At 38.7% G+C, this 16,338-nt stretch overlaps 1 protein-coding gene across 1 annotated transcript in view; it reads left to right on the forward strand.

The window, feature by feature from the left end:
* Positions 1 to 16,338, forward strand: part of SPON1 (spondin 1) — a 200,016-nt gene that overhangs the window by 163,977 nt on the left and 19,701 nt on the right. The window contains exon 7 of the mRNA XM_056354813.1: positions 941 to 1,005. Coding sequence (XP_056210788.1) covers positions 941 to 1,005 — 65 coding nt within the window. The remainder of the gene's footprint in view (positions 1 to 940; positions 1,006 to 16,338) is intronic.

Consider the following 16,338-nt stretch of genomic DNA (forward strand, 5'->3'; position numbering starts at 1 on the left):
GTACCAACATAAAGTTCAAAAGTGCTGATGCAGGAATTCCTACAGACTTTAGGAAATAATCACTGTACAATGCTTTGCCACACTGTGGGCTTCCACAGGTGACTGCTATGTTTCACCCTGTCATTTTCAGGTGTGTAAAAGGAGAGCAAAGAGAAAGTGCTATCAATGGCTCTACCTGGAGGAGATTGCAGTGCATCCACCATGGACTCTTTGCATCCTTACATATATAAGGATAATAAATAATATATTACACATGCTCTCAGGGTGTGTTAGATTGCATAGAGCAGCAGCCTCTAGTTTCGGTCTGCCTCTTGACCGATAGATCTGTAGCATATTAAGAGCAATTTTTCTGTCCTTGCATTTTTTAACCTGGTATATTCCTCTGACCACAAGGATTGTCAGAAAGTCACAAAATTGACAGCCCAAGATACACTTTTTGCCAATAAACTACTATGTATGGACTAACAGCCCAGGATAAAGCACAGTTATCTTTCTGTGATAGTGTTACCAGAACAAACTCAGTTTGTTCATGTTGTTTTGGGATATTTCCCCGATGCAAAAGTCCTCCTTATTTATACAGGTCATCACTGCACCACTCTGAAAGCTTTCCTTTCAGCTCATGATGCAAAAACACCATGGTCTGCGAACTGCTGTTGGTGTTTTAAGCTCACTTCAGTTCCTGCAGAAGACAAAGCAACAGTGCCTAATGTCTGGCTGCCTTTGCTTGCTGCTTTTGCCTCCTGCATTCATAGAGGCTTCTTGATGAACCCTGTGCAGCTGAGGACACAAGGTGCCCAGATAAAAGGGACAAAGCATATTTCTCATAGTCAGAATTTTGAGGCATAGTTTGGTCTAGTGCCTCTTACTTTTTTGCTATAAATCATATCAGTCTCACTGTAAAATTGTCCCAATCACTTTCTTGTTTTGTCTCTTTCCACAGAGCGATGAGGTTTTAACAGTCATCAAGGCAAAAGCACAGTGGCCTGCCTGGCAACCTCTGAATGTGTAAGTAAGTAGGGAACAGTATGTCTTAGTAGCCTTGTGTGGAGGGTTGGCTAATAGACCGCTCTAAACTAGTCTCATATAAACATTCACTCTTGTAAAGATATAATCTAAAAATATTTCAGTAGATGACTTTTTCATCTTCTTTTTTGTGGTTCCCCACCCAACAACAACTGGTTCTCTCTTTCTTTCCACTTTAGCACCTCTTCATTTTTTACCTGCTTTGGTTCACTAACTGTTACAAGGGAAGGATTATCCCATGGAGTTTGTGCCTTCATTGAACAGTGATGTTTATTCAATGCTTGCTCAAATACGTGTTGTACTATTCTATATGTAGTATTTTTTATATCCTGTGTCACACACCATAACAACACACTGTGTCAATACAGCAAATCCTCAATCCACCAACAAAAAACTCTTAAAAGACTAATTCTTTAAAATATTTATTTGAAACACTCTGTGATAGCATCATGATCCTGATGGTAGTATAACCACGGTTGTTTTACCGAGTGAGACATCAAACTAGCATCCCAGGGCCCTAACTCTGGGTTCTCTGGCATTCAGCAGAAAAAGGACAAAACTTTCTTTCAGGATACTCTTTAAATATACTGGTTGCCTTTTGAAGGGGGTGGGAGGGTGTTGGGGTGTGGTTCCTGCATAACTTAGCTGTGCTTGGCCCAAAGTTCATACTGAGTGTCCAAGCCCAAATGACAGACTTACAAGAAGTGAGCAGAGATGAGAACCTAGTATAAGGGGTCATCCCATTAACTGGCAATTAGTTTCCTGCAAGATTTTAGGCACCAGGTAGTTGCTTCCTCTGTAAAACTATCAGGGAAGCAGCTAGGGGAACATGGTGTCTGTTTTTGTCATCTGTATGTCAGAAAGTATGTGAAAATTTGGAGGTTTAGTCAGAAAAAAGCTGCAAAAGAGTTCAGTTTTCAGAAAACATCCCCTACCGTAAGAGGCTTAGAAACTCTTAAGCAGCTTAGGACTTAAGCTATTCAGTTTATCCCCTCCCCCCTGGAAAAAAAAAAAAAAAAAGGTTAGGAGGTGAGCAGAGCTTAAATAGTGAAAAGATTTCTGATAGCTGATCCCTCTTTAATCTAGAAAAAAAACACCACCTATGAAATCCTTCGTGGCATGGAAGCTAAGGAAATTAGTGACAAGGAAATTCTCACTAAAGGTATGGGAAAAGGCTTTTAACAGTGTGACTAACCTTCAGAGCAGCTTATCTGAACATAAGATGGATTTTCCATCACTTCAATATATTTTAACCCCAAGGCAGAGTTGTAGGCTGTGCACAGGAACTGTGGCTTAGGCTTTTTTTGGCTGGTGTTATGCAAGTGGTCAGTCAAGGTGACAGTAATGGCATTCTTTATTTATGGCCTTATTCTCCTGAAGTTTTCAGTATTTGGATTTGGTAGTGTTTGGCATGTAGTGGCTGTGGAGAGCATTTTTTCCTTGCTGCCTTCTTACATTCACTGCAAATTAACACTTTAAAATGGAAACGTTTGTCCACTTCTTTGTTCTAATAATGGGGAGGTCTCTGACTGAAACAAACCATTTATTTTTTCATTCCAACTTTGGTTACTTTCCTAAAAAAACATTTATGTATGATGTTTCTATAGCAAAGAGAACAAAACTACTAGGAATTGACTGCTCTGGGTGCTTGGAACGTTTAGGTATTGACAGGAGAGAAGGTTTGTACTTTGTTCACAGAAAGATGGAGAGAGGATCTCCTGCTCCAGAGTCTTAATCAGTCATCTTTCAAATAAACTGAATGTATTATATAACAAAAATCAAAGCTAATTAAAGTATGTTGCCCCTGGTCATACTAGCTAGTTTAACATAGCACTGAGAAACTCCACAAAAAAAGTTGAGTGAACAATTTCACATATTTTTTAGGCATAATCCTTCACAGACGTGCCAGCAAATACTTCTGCAATATCCTCCAGGTGTTCTTCCAGTCAGTTCTTACCTTTCCTATATGGCAATTCTCACCTTTCAGCAACATCAAAAGGATTAAATCTTAGGATTTGTGTTTTTAAATGTTGTGCAAGAGTTCCCTAAAAAACGTTACTTCACTTTACAAGTAGCATTAGCATTTTGGCTTTTTAAATAATTTTTTATCATATTTTGCCATGATGCTCTTCCTTTTGATTCCATTTAAAAATATGATCTAAGCTTCCAAAGGAGACACAGTTTTCAATAGCCATTAACTTCTGGTGTTAATTTCCCATTTGCTGCTATGGATGGTCCTTCCTGGAATTTAGATGAGAGTTGTGCAAGTATTGTATGACTCCTTCAGGATAAATATTTGGTCTCTTATTATGCATAACACAGCAATCAAGAATTGACTAGAAGTCATGAATAACCTTCTTTTGCGTAACTTAGGTATCTGACATATAATATGGTGTGATAGTGGTGCCAAAGTGGCATTACAATGTGTTGTGATAAGCACAGCTAAAAAAACCTTCCTGAATGTGTTTTACAGCAATGGCATAATACTAGTCAAGCAATTTACAGAGACCTGAAGTGTCACAAGTCGGCAAATGCAGCCTGCTCGCACTTCAGAGATTACCTCCCAACTCCATACAGTGATTTTTACTGCTAACCCTATCCAAGTTACAGCAACTGCACTTAAAATCAGCAGGAGGAGAACAGCTACCTCCAAAACTTGTGAGGGGGCTGTAAGGGTATTGATCTGTGTACCTGCTGGTGTGGAGAATGCAGGATGAGACCCCACGGACACCAGGCTGCCAGCCCAGGGGAACGAGGTACCTGAGAGTAATGACCCGTGGCTCATGGGGCTGGAGTGCAGGGACGTTCACAGAGGTGGTGGCAGACACCACCATGGAGGGGAGACTTACGGGTTTGCATCTTGCTCATTGCAGGCATCAGCTTCCCTTTAAGGGAAACCTGTACCTTTTAGGGGAAACCTGGGAGAAAAGAAAGCAGATGGGAGCAGCTGCTGAGGCTCAGCACAGCGCTGGGCATCAGCCCCGCTGCCCACTCCAGGTAATCACCAGCCAGCCAGGATGGGCACCGTGCCCACCCTGGGGCTGCTGGGTCGTCTCCCATCTTTCCAAAACAGCAAGGGAGACTGCGGCATCTCCTCTCCTTACAGAGGCTGTAGCGAGGCAAGCCGCTCATTCTTACCCACATCTTGAGCAGCTGGGGAGTCCTTGCATTGCCACTCTGCTCACCTGTCATAACACGTGGGAGGGTGGTCTTGGCTGGGCACCTCTCACAGATTCATCACGGAGTTAAATGGCTTTTCTTCTACTCTGTCGATGCTGGTCAATGAGGCTGTGACTCCTGAGGCCAGTCGTACCTCATTAAGTAATGTCTCAAGCACTGTATAGGCTGAGGGCACGAAGTGTCTAAATCTGGCGGTGATGCTGAAAGCCTTTGGTTCATGACACCAGAGGTAAGAAGGGAAATATAACCGGGAGCTTCTCTTCTGCTCAGGGAGAAGAAAATAGAGGCTTCTCAGTGCAGATCCAGTGGGTACAAAGTGCCTCCCCAGGGAAAGTTCTTTGGCTTCAGACATGAGTTCAAACACAAGAAGTTACAGAAGGGACCGAGACAAATTGCCAGCCCTAAGCGTGGAAGGGTGCAATGACACTGAATAATTTTCTGAAATGCTTCCTGTTAATTACAATGAAGGCTAATAAACTTGTCATCTCCCAGTACAATATAATGCTGTGGAAGGTATATCCTGCCACACTTCACTCTTTGCTTTTCATCATTCGCATCATTCCTCTCCTCAGTTCCTGTATGTACCTGCTCTTTGTCAACTTTTTTTGGGGGGTTTGTGCTGTTGGCGTTTTGGGTTGGGTTTTTTTTTCTTCCTTTTAGTCATTTTCATTATCCTCCATTCAGTTTCTTATCCAGGGCATCAGCACACAAAAAAACTCTCCTGAGTTGTTGCATGCAGGAGACAGTTTTGGGTGATCTTTGTGAACTAGTTTTATGGTTGGCCAACTGAGAAAGCAATATTGGTAGCTTGAGAAGGGGTGCCTGCAAAGGAGTGCCAGACCAGGTAATAAAACGTTTTGCTGTTGCTTATGTTTGTCTTACCAAGTTGTGTGTCTGCAGTTCTGACTTTAAAGTACTCACAGGGAATGCATTCTTCCTTGAACGTAATGGTATCTGAACAGATATGGTATTCTGTCAAATGAAAGTAGTTTTTCTTATCTTACTTGTATAAACAAGAGCACAGCTCATTGCTCCCTTCCTCTCAGCTGTGTTTCAGGCAGAATCAAATTTTACTTTCATACTCGGCTGCAAATCATTGGCCTTTGGCAGTATGGACGGTAAAATACAGCACATACAGATAGTACAGCTGGTATCCAAATCTGCATATCCAGCACCTGTAAAATAGTCAAGCCATGACAGAAAAATCTGAGGATAAAGAAGGCAAGACTTTTAAAGATAGTATGCATCAAATTCCACATGAGCTAATACCTTTAAAACTCTTGCCTTGAATTCCCTTCCCCCAAATATACATTTTTTGTTTAGCTTTTTTTTTTTCCTTTCTTTTTTTTTCTGTATGCATTATGCCTTTGTTTCAAATCCATACATCTCTATTGTGACACCCACCTTTTTCATTCAGCAAGCACTTTTATCTAAACCAGAGCTTCTCAGGATAATCCACCAAAAGAAAATAAGCACAAATCCTGACCAATTATTCCCACTCTATATTGCGAGTTACAGAGCCAGTTACAAGAAGAAAAATGGGACCCTTTGGGGAGGCGTGGGGGAGAGCCAGCTTTCAGGAACAGAAAAAAACTGTCAATTCCATATCTTGGCATGAGCTGGATTCTTGTTAACACGGTGAAATCCAAGCCTCGTAGTGTTGTCAGGGCACTTGGTGTTTATACAGCTGCCTGGTTTTTTATGGTCACTATGTCCGATGTGATCCCTCACCATCAGGGAAAGGCGTTATCATACGTGCATCTTTCTTCTATATAACAGCATGTTTGTCATGATGGTTGGGGAGTAGGATAAAGCAGATTCTTCAGGCTTATGTCTGATTTTCCCAAACAGCAGGACCTCCAAACCAAGATTCCATATCAGAACAAGGAATATTGTTTCACCATATAGTTCTCAGCTCTCAAAAAAGAGTGGAATTGAAAATGGATAGTTAGGCAGGAGTCACATGTTAATAGACATTTCTCTGGGTAGTTTCTGATATTTCAAAAATATGTCCAGTATAAATATATGGGCCTTTCTTAATACAGGCAAAGGAGAAGTATATGAATGGTAATTCTTGTGTCTGATCACTTTTTTGTAGTTCCTGTAAACCCAGAAAGCATTTAGTCCTAGGCAACACTGTCTAATAGGAACTTACATGTCCATATAGCCTAAGACTGATAAATACAAACACAGATGAGACATAGGATGGAAATTATTCTCCAGTGTGTCCTGTATTCCGTTATTAAACATTCAGACCTTATAAATTATTAAATATGTACATAAAATGTATAAATAAGTACAGATAGCGTGTCTTTCCAAGTATTGCCATGTATTCATTCTGGATTTTCCCAATACATAAAAAGGCAATATTGATATGAAAAAAATAATAAATTAATTGAAAAAGTAGCTTTAGCTTTCCATCCTAAAAACTTTCAGATTCTAAAAAACTGGCAAGAAGAACTCACTTCCCTGCATAAAGTAACTATTTCCTATTCCTTTCCTGCCAGAGTTTCAGTCTACAGCCCTAGCTAGGGGAAAGAATGGATAAGGGTCTCCAGCAGTAGGATTACAATTATTACTAAAGCACATCATATGCTTTCTAATTATTAAATTTTTCAGTTTGCTTCATTATTTTAGATTTAGTAAATCAACAATATATTTCAATGCAAAAATTCAAGATTATTTTATCCAGGAAAGTAACAGGGAGAGTACCTGACACAAGCATTACTTTTCATACTTCTCTCTCATTTATGTTTACTTTTATGCAAAACCACCACCGCTTTCCAACCTTTTAACCTCCTCAGTCCATTCTTAGTTGCAACCAATGCACATCAAAATGAGAGGCATTTTTCTTTATTAGAATTCTGTACTATCTGACGTTTGGAAAATGAGCCACTCCTTCCTGATGTCTCTCCTGTTTCCATTTCATCTCTCTGTGTTGTTTGTGTGTGTAGTCATGGTCCTGTGGTTTTTCTGTGCCTCCTGCCTGTGTGCAGAGCTTACTCTTTTTCTTGTCCATTTAAGCAGCACTTCCCCATTTATTTGGAGATTACCTGAAAACACTCCAGTAAGCACTCCGAAGTGAAGCTTAGCAGAAGAGGAGGCCTATTCCTTTACACTTCAGATGGGTAGAACTGTTTATTCCTAACAGTTTGTCAGTTAGTATGGTTGCCTCATCATCCCCTACAAATTTTCCCATCAACCCTCTTCCATTTCAAGTTTTACATACCTTTGATACGCTTTCTGCCTACAAAGATATTAGGGCTGTTTTTCCTGGCTTGCAAGGTGGGCATGGGAAAATGCGACAGGAAATTCCCAGGTAGGGTTTTCAGCATTGATATAGACAGTATGACTAATCTGGACAACAACGTAAACTGTTCCAGAAATCAAAGAGTATTCTATAGCAAGGTGATGGGAAGCGCAAAAATGCTCTTGCTCCAAAATATGTTTAAGTTGATGGATCATACTAACTGGAGAAAAAAATGCTGACCACCTTCTGCATTTTCCTTCCTTTATTCTTCAGTGAAAGCTCCTTCAATCTTTGCTTTCTTCCAGAATTATTTTACCACAATTTGTGCAAAAAAATGTTTTTTGTATGTTTTTATCCTGCAGTGAATTTGCTGTGATCAATGAGTCTTCATTACAGCATTTGGAAATTGAAAGCCAAGCCACAGAGAATTTCATCTGTTTGGGGTTTCAGTGTTTGTTTCCTGGTTTTACATCTATTTTACTTAAATTTTTTACTGTTTGCCTTTTTTACTTTACTGTAATCTTCTGCTATTCTTGTGCCCACAACACTTCTCTTCCTTAAAGTAGCCTCCATATTTAGGTCATTGAATGATTACTTTTTAGATGGAGAACCACTTAAGTCAGAAATTGAACTCCTTAGTGTCTTCTGAAATGTAATAAAATAACTCCCGCTCCTCATCTTATGCTTTATTGTTAAAGATGTCTATTGAGTTTGATATTCTACTCTCTACAATTCACACAGCCTTAATGTGATGGTGTCTCACTGATAAATATCCTTCTGTAAAACTACCCAAGGTTATGTATACAGTTGCATACTTAAAAGAAGTCTTCAGCAGGGAAAACAGCTTTAATAACAATTTGTGACTACATTAATGTTACTGATATTATCTAATTGGTTCCATCAGATGGCAGAAAGCTGAAACATAAACATTACCTACATAAACATTACCCACGTAAACGTGATGTCTTGCTGAACCTCTCTGTTGATCTTCTCACATGTTGCAACTTTTGTGAGCTTCACAAAGAGAGGCTAATTTACAAAAAGACACTGGAAGACATTTAGACAATCATTTGCTGTAAATACCTAATTCTCAAACTTCCAGTTCCTGAACTTTTTGCATACTGAAATAGCTATTAATATATTACTAAATGCATAAAAATACAATCAGCTTTGAGTATTCCCAAAGCTCACTACATTTTCACAAGGTAACAGATCACAACCAAACCATATTAACTTCCATAATGTAGTTTTTGCCCTGCTGTTTGATCAGTGAGGGCCTGACCTTCAAGCAACTTTTCACTCAAATGCACACCCATATGGTCAGCCAAATAAAGGGAATCCCCCAATGTGGAGATGACTGTCCTGGTATTTGGAAGGTCTGGGTTTAGTTCTCTTTCCTTCCTGATGAGATTTGAATGGTAACACATACCTCTGTAAAATTCAAACCAGCCACCTACGCAGTGGGAGCTTTTACTATCACATATCATGTTCTTCTAGCTCAAGCCTTGCTATTTTGCATGGAATAATTAAATATTTATTAGCCAGAGAAAGCAAGCAATGGCTTTAGAAAAGTGGTGAGAGACAGAAGAGTTCTCGAAGGACATTAATCTCTAAAATGTTTGGTAAACAGTGAGTTAGCCGGCTTTCTAAGATGGGGAAGGGGTATGTTGGTATGTTCAGTTTTATGTTCTCATTAATTAGAAATCACTGTATCTTTATTTTTGTGGCACTTATGCAATGATGATAGCTTTTCAGTTCCCTGGCTGCCCTGAAAGAGAGACTGTTCTTGGCTAACAATAATATTTTGTTCTATTTCCATGTTTTTAGCCTTTTTTTAAAAAAAATCTTCACATTATAATCGAATGCATGAATTAAGTAATTTTTGAATACACTTAGCTTTCTTTTTTTTATGGATATTTACTGAATTCAATTTAAGAAACAATGTTTCTGTTCATCCAAAAATGCACTTTTAACATAAATTATAATTTCCGTAGATTTAGTTGAAATTGATTTTCCATTACTTGCTTAATTTTTATGTGCTGGAAATAGGACAGAATTACATAGATTCTCATTACATTAATGATAAATGGAGTAGTTTTTTAGAATGAAGATTTCAAGTAGACATTTCCTTTTGTATTGTCTTATAAAATAATTATATTATTTGAGGAATCTTTTTAAGCTTTTCTGAAAATCTTTCAGAAGTAATCTTTTTCAGGATTTATGTAATTGATCTTTATACATACCTATTTGGAGAATTGAGAAATTAATTTACCTATTCATCTGTGTGAATTAGCTACTTCTTTCTAAACTGCCTATGTGGATAAAACGTACGTTCGCATGTGCCACAACTAAAGCTGGCATTTTTCCTTTAATAAAACCTATATTAAAAATATTTATAGGCTGTATTCAAAATCGGTACCTTGTTGTGCTTACCTACATTTGGAGCAACTTGTTTTGGAGAGCTTAATGCGGAGACTGATGGAGGAAAAAGAAGCAGATGTACAGAGTAGTTCCATAGCCTTGATTTGTGATCTTACTGGAGAAAAATGAACCAAAAAAATATTTTTGTTTCTCCCTGTTTACTTGTTGCCTCTGATTTTGGTAAACCCAAGCTAGTGTCAACAACTTGTTTATTCCCTTGTAATCATGTTTTAATTTTGAGAGGGTTCACTGTTGTTAATTGTTATAAATAATGATAAAATAACGAAGCAGTTTATGCCAGTTACATTTTTTTAAAGACATTTCAGATAGCGTTGGTATGTGCTGAAATGACGTGTGACAGCAGCACAGGGCTGAGCCAGCTGGCACACGAAGAGCAGAGAAGGTGCAGTTGTGCACCCTCAGACAAGGTTAGCCCCCAACAGTGCTCAGGGTCCCTGGCACAGACTCAACCAACACCTTAGCTGCCAAGCCTTGCATCAGCTGCTGCTTGGATGCACCAAAATAAAATCACCTTAGCTGCCTATATGCTATAGTTGCACCTTAAATGACCTTCCTACAGAAATGCTGTCACTTTCTGTAGGGAGTGCTTCCCTTTCCGTAGGGCCAGGAAGTACATGAATTGTTTGGAGCCGATGGTGTTTAACTGGTTAGGAAGTCCACAGAACTCAAATGTGGTCCGTTTAGCCATGTGGTTAGGAAGTTAACCCACCTGTTTGCACAGCCGTTACCCCAGGGGTGCTGGGTGCCAGCGGGAGAAGGTGAGCACGTCTCATTAACTTGCTGCCACCCCCTGGGTCCGCACAGACACATGGATGCACCCAGCCCTACAGAAATCCTCTTTCTGTCTTCCTCTGGAGCCAGACGCTTGCTACATCTAACTCAGAATCCCCATGGCAGTGCCAAACGCTGTTCCCCACTAATTCTATATTAATCAGCATTGAGAGGGGAAGATGCAAATCAATGCACCTTTCAGCTTTGATAACAGAGAGGCTTTAGATAAAAAATAATGAAATGCCCAGAGCCCTAGGGACTAGAGATCTGACAATGCCTGTAAGTTAATTCTGTGAATTAGTCTTCCTAAAGCATCTTATTAAGGGTTCATAGAATTATTCTCAAGTACCACACCAAACTCCTCATAGCATACAAACTAAAATTAATTGAAAAGTACCTACTAATCTTCTTCAATCAGCTTCAGCAGGGAAGATGGGGTGCTGAATTTTGCAGTCATTCCATTTTCTATCCATCCACTTAAAATATTTCATAGGATATGAAATTGTACCTTTAGCTCTTTTAAAATATTATGTAGTCTCCAAAGTTTTGGTTTGTGTGTTGTCTAGGTGAGTAAATTCTGAGGTTAGTTGCTCATTTTCAGTTGATGTAACACTTCTGCTGTCCCACTAAGAATGCTGAAATTATTTCCTGTCCTGCCATGCAATACACTGCCCATAAATAGTTGATACTGGTATTGGAATGTAATTTATAACAAATATACATTAGAAATGAGTAAATTATTCCATTGCTTAATTAGCCAAGTCCTCATACTAGCCAGCTGAGATTTGAAAAAAAAGACGTTTGAACATGCATGCTTGTATTTGGGTTTAACTGTCATTCTGAATGGCTAAATACAGACTGAATTGCAATTAACCAGCTGTAATGGGTATAGTTTAAATTTTATTTGTTGTTTTCTCCAAAGTGATAAGAAAATCTCATATCATAGTTCTTTAATCATCTATCCGCTGTATGTCATTAACATTTGATTATACAAATTGCTTATAAACAACGTTCCATCTAATGGTTTGAAAAATAAATTGTGCATGTATAATTTAACCTAGCGTGACTAAGAGTCAGCAGAGGGTTATATAGAAATAAGGAAGCCTATTATTTATTGCTACTTCTTATATTCCTTATAGTGCTCATTCTTCTTGCATACTTGTTAGATATTTTTTCCTAACTGAATGCTGCACTTACCTTCCCTTTCCTCCATGCTGTTAAGAAAGTAAGGTTCAGGTATTTTCTTGCTTTACAAGTTTATATATCCTTCCATAGCTGCATATAAACCCATTGAACACCTTATGGTGTAACCTTTAAGTTTCTTTTAATAGAGAAAAGTGAGTGTAGTTAACTCCCGTGTTATAAGACAAAAGTGTACTATAAAGCCAAGCAGCTGTTAAAACTTGGTGAAGGAAGGGTGAAGACATATGAAGCACTGGGACATTATTTTAATTAAAAGAAAATAATGTAGGTCATGTAGGCAGCTATTTGTTATACTGTGGGTGCAACCCAGTGACTTCAGAGTGTTTGTGACACAGTGGAACTTTTGGTGGCTCTGAGTTTAGGGAGCTAGGGTGTGAAAGGTGCAGGCAGAGGTACCTAGTCGTCTTCTAAAAAACACATTCCAAGTTGGACGACCAATAATGTTTTCATGTCACAGTAGATTTGTGAAAGACATTTTCTTTCCTTTAATATGGTAGCAGAACTGTGAATAGTATGGTCCTTTGCAGAATATGTTACTGGTTGTATCATTATATAGAATGCATTATAAAATTAAGAGCAGTACTACTGTAGAAGCAGCAAAACAGTACTGTAAGGTTCCACGGAGACAGTGTCTTTATTCACAACCTTCAGTACTCCTTCCATTTTAGATCATTTTCTTTAAAAAGATCACTTAACATCTATACTACAGATAAATTCTTCTGTCAGTGCGCGTTGCCACTAATGCATGCCATCGATGTTAGTTGATTTACTCCAGAGCTACAGTGCAAATAATTTCAACGGCGTGTAAGTATTCATTTAGCCTATGGGAGAACTTCCTACATTTGACTTTCATGTAAATGTGATTTGTGAGAGTACTGTCTCTCTCCACACAGTAAAGTGGAGAGAACAAACAGTTCAAAAAGAATAACTGATTAAAAACAAAAATTAAATAACTATAATGCTAAGATAGTGTCAAATTGTTGCCTGAAGCAAACCTTAATGACCATTTTAGAGATTCTTAGGGAGAAAAATAGCTTATGTTATTAACTGCAGCTGTAAGCTAATTGCTTACAGTATCATCAGATCTTTGACCATGGTAGTGTGAGCATTACTTGGCTAACACATGGTTGGGAAGTCCGCCATAAAACCCGAACTAGTCATTGCCATTAGAACAGCAACATTACCGTAACTGAAGGATACTGAATTCACAACAACAGGATTTCAATCAGTAACAGCTGCATCCAGGGAAATAAAACTTCCAGCAAAGAAATAACTAAATTTGTAAAAGGCTGTCTCATTGATAACAAGTCATCATGAACTGAAGATAAAAGGATATAAAATTGCTAAAAGCTAAAGCATGAGGAATTGAGGGAATATACTGATGAACGGTTAGAGTTACAAATTCATTCTCAGTGACTTGCCATTGTAATCATAGGAATCATGGAATGGTTTGGGTTGGAAGGGACCTTAAAGACCATCTCATTCCAACCCCGTGCCATGGGCAGGGACACCTTCCACCAGCCCAGACTGCTCCCAGCCCCGTCCCAGCCTGGCCCTGAGCACTGCCAGGGACAGGGCAGCCACAGCTGCTCTGGGCAGCCTGTGCCAGCGCCTCACTGCCCTCACAGGGAAGGGTTTCTTATATCTAACCTAAACCTGCCCCCTTTCAGCTTAAATCCATTCCCCCTTGTCCTATCACTACATGCCCTTGTAGAAAGTCCACCAAGCTGTCCACCCATCAAATCTGCACCTCTCCCATTTAGAGACAAGGATGTTGTGCGAGACAGCATCACGTGCTCTGCGCAAGTCCAGGTAGATGACATCGGTTACTTAATGAAGTGGGATGAGTGAAATGTGGTTGTATTTGGCATCTCGCTGGATCTGCGTTACCTTAAAAGAAGATATATGAGTTGTTTGCTGAGGAATTAATGATGTGCTTTTCTCTTGACAGATGAGTTGATTTAAGTTTTGAGATGCTTGAAAGTATTTTTTAAATCCCTAAGTGTCTCTCTCCAAGTACAGATATGCTTTTATAAGAATGAAAGTTGTAATATTGTATGGCCCATATTTTGCCTTAAATAGGTGCTCTGGGAATATTTTAAAAAGGTTTTGTGTGAGGTATGTCTTGTCTAAACTTAAACCCCTACTTTAATTCTATGGTGAAAGCATTACGGTCTCTATAGTGTATGTATTTATAACCATGAACAGCCTTCATAATTAATAGCTATACCTAAGCTATCTACATCTGTGAGAAATATGCTGCAACAGGAGCAGACCTATAGAGTGAGACAGTGCTGAGGAAGTGACAAATTTTGGGGATGGGCGATTGCTCTGGGTGGCCGCCACGCTGGCTGCATAGAGCGTGGCTGCCCACTGGCAGTGGGAGCACAGGGGAAAAGCTCCAGGCTAGATCAATTGGAAAGAAATCAGGTCTGCACTCCGGGATTGCTCCAGAATATGAACAAAGCACAATGGGAAATTCACCTCAGAAGTGCACCTCCGATCTCAGCACCCATATATACGTGTCCCTCTGTGCTCATATGGGATGCTGCGCAGTATCATTATACATGTTACAATTCATTGCTGGCACAGAATAGTAGAAAGTGATTTCAGGATTTGCCCAAACAGAGCTAAGTAGCATGCTCAATCATTGTCTTGCCTGAATGAATTTGACCAATGGATTCATTTCTTTAACACGTGCAAAATGTGGGAAACGTTATATATCAATTATAGTTCACCTTGTAGGATGCTGATTACAATAACTTGTTTTCACTTGATTTCATTTCACTGCATGTTACAAGTATTCGGATTGAAATTTTCATGCCAAGTTAGAGGAAGACACAATATTTTACTTATCTTTAGAATAATAGCTGTTTAACTATGAAGGTCCTGTATTGCCATCTTTTGGAAAAATGACTTTATAATCAGCGAGTTGAAAAACTCGTCCACATCTGACCAAGTTTAATGAATGTGGAGGGATCTCAGTATTCCTGTGATCACTTGTTCTGGTAGCTCATTATTTCTTCAAAAACTGACCTTATTTGCAATGCCACATAAAGGGTAAACAGATGAACAAAAATTTTGAAAAAGCCATAGTGGAAGCCAGTGAAATGCAGCAAGAACAAAATCAGAATGCAGAGTTCAGACTGATGGGGGAAACATTTTTGGACTGAAGTCTTTTGGAATGCAAAACAATTTGTAATATTTAAAAGTGACATATTTTGGTGAAACTGCAGGAAGAAGTGGAATAATGCAGCACATACAAATTGGCATTTGCACACTATATCATTGGCCAATAATATTACTCTTGCAAGAAGTAATGAGGACTTGAATTTATATCACACAGAAGTAAATGTGAAACGCTCATTCTTTAGTGATTCCACAGTAAGTGATATTTTCCTTACATTAATTACAAGTAAAAAAAATTATCTTGAAGACCTAAAATGAAGAAATGGTCAAATTCCAACCTATTTACTTAGAAACTAACTTCTTTGAAGTAAAATATTTCATAGAAAATACAACAAAAGCAAAAAGAAGCCAGTTATCAGAGGAAAAATGTATTATCTGTAGGAGACATGCAAGCATGTCAATTAAATATCTTTCAGATTTGCTCACTCAATTTTTTGGGTGAGCTCACTTGTCATAGTCCTATACCGAAAAAAATGCTTTCTCAGAGAGTATTTCTTATGTGGTGATGGTGAAAATGAGTTGCCTTTAAAAAACCTCAGTTTTCATGGCCAAATGCTTACAAGGCAGCAGGAGTGTAATTTTAATAATTATTTCTGGGTTTAGAGTTTTAAAAAATCTAGTTGGTCATAAGCATATTATGGTAGTAATGATAAATTCTTGCAGAACCTTCTAGCCATTCTACAGTATCTGCTACTGCAAATAGATATAGCCATTAAAAAAAAAAAAAAAAAGCAACAACAACCCAAAACCAAACACAAAACCAACCCAAAACACCATGTTCTGGTAGCTCTGTGCTTTTTAAGTGTACTTTTATATTAGTGTGCAGGTACTATTTGAGCCTTATAGTTAAAAGTCCTATTAACTTAAGTAGTTTGATGACATGCATTCCAAAAATAGAATATGATGAGGCATGCAAAGATTTCCATTGCTTCTCCCCACTCCGGAAGAGAGTGTTCTATAAAGTATACATTTTTATTCTTGTATGGCAACATTTTATTTCAGTAGTGCCACTCTAGCATGTGTGTGTCTTTCTTTACTTTTTATTTCTGTAAATCACTGGAGGGTGTTTTCCCCCCACAGATCGTTATCTCCCACTGCCGCATTGTGCTGTCTATCCTAAAAAGGGGGTAAAAGCCAGTATCTGTCAGTCCAGATGTAAATGAGGTTTCCTTCCACAAAATGACAGTATAGTACTAGGAAACATTTTCAAAGTTTGGAGATTTTCTGTACAAAATGAGCGGAATGAGAAGGCCAGACAGAGTCACTTGTTTCTATGGCAA

Source organism: Falco biarmicus, chromosome 10 (genome assembly GCF_023638135.1).
Source record: "Falco biarmicus isolate bFalBia1 chromosome 10, bFalBia1.pri, whole genome shotgun sequence".
Taxonomy (NCBI): domain Eukaryota; kingdom Metazoa; phylum Chordata; class Aves; order Falconiformes; family Falconidae; genus Falco; species Falco biarmicus.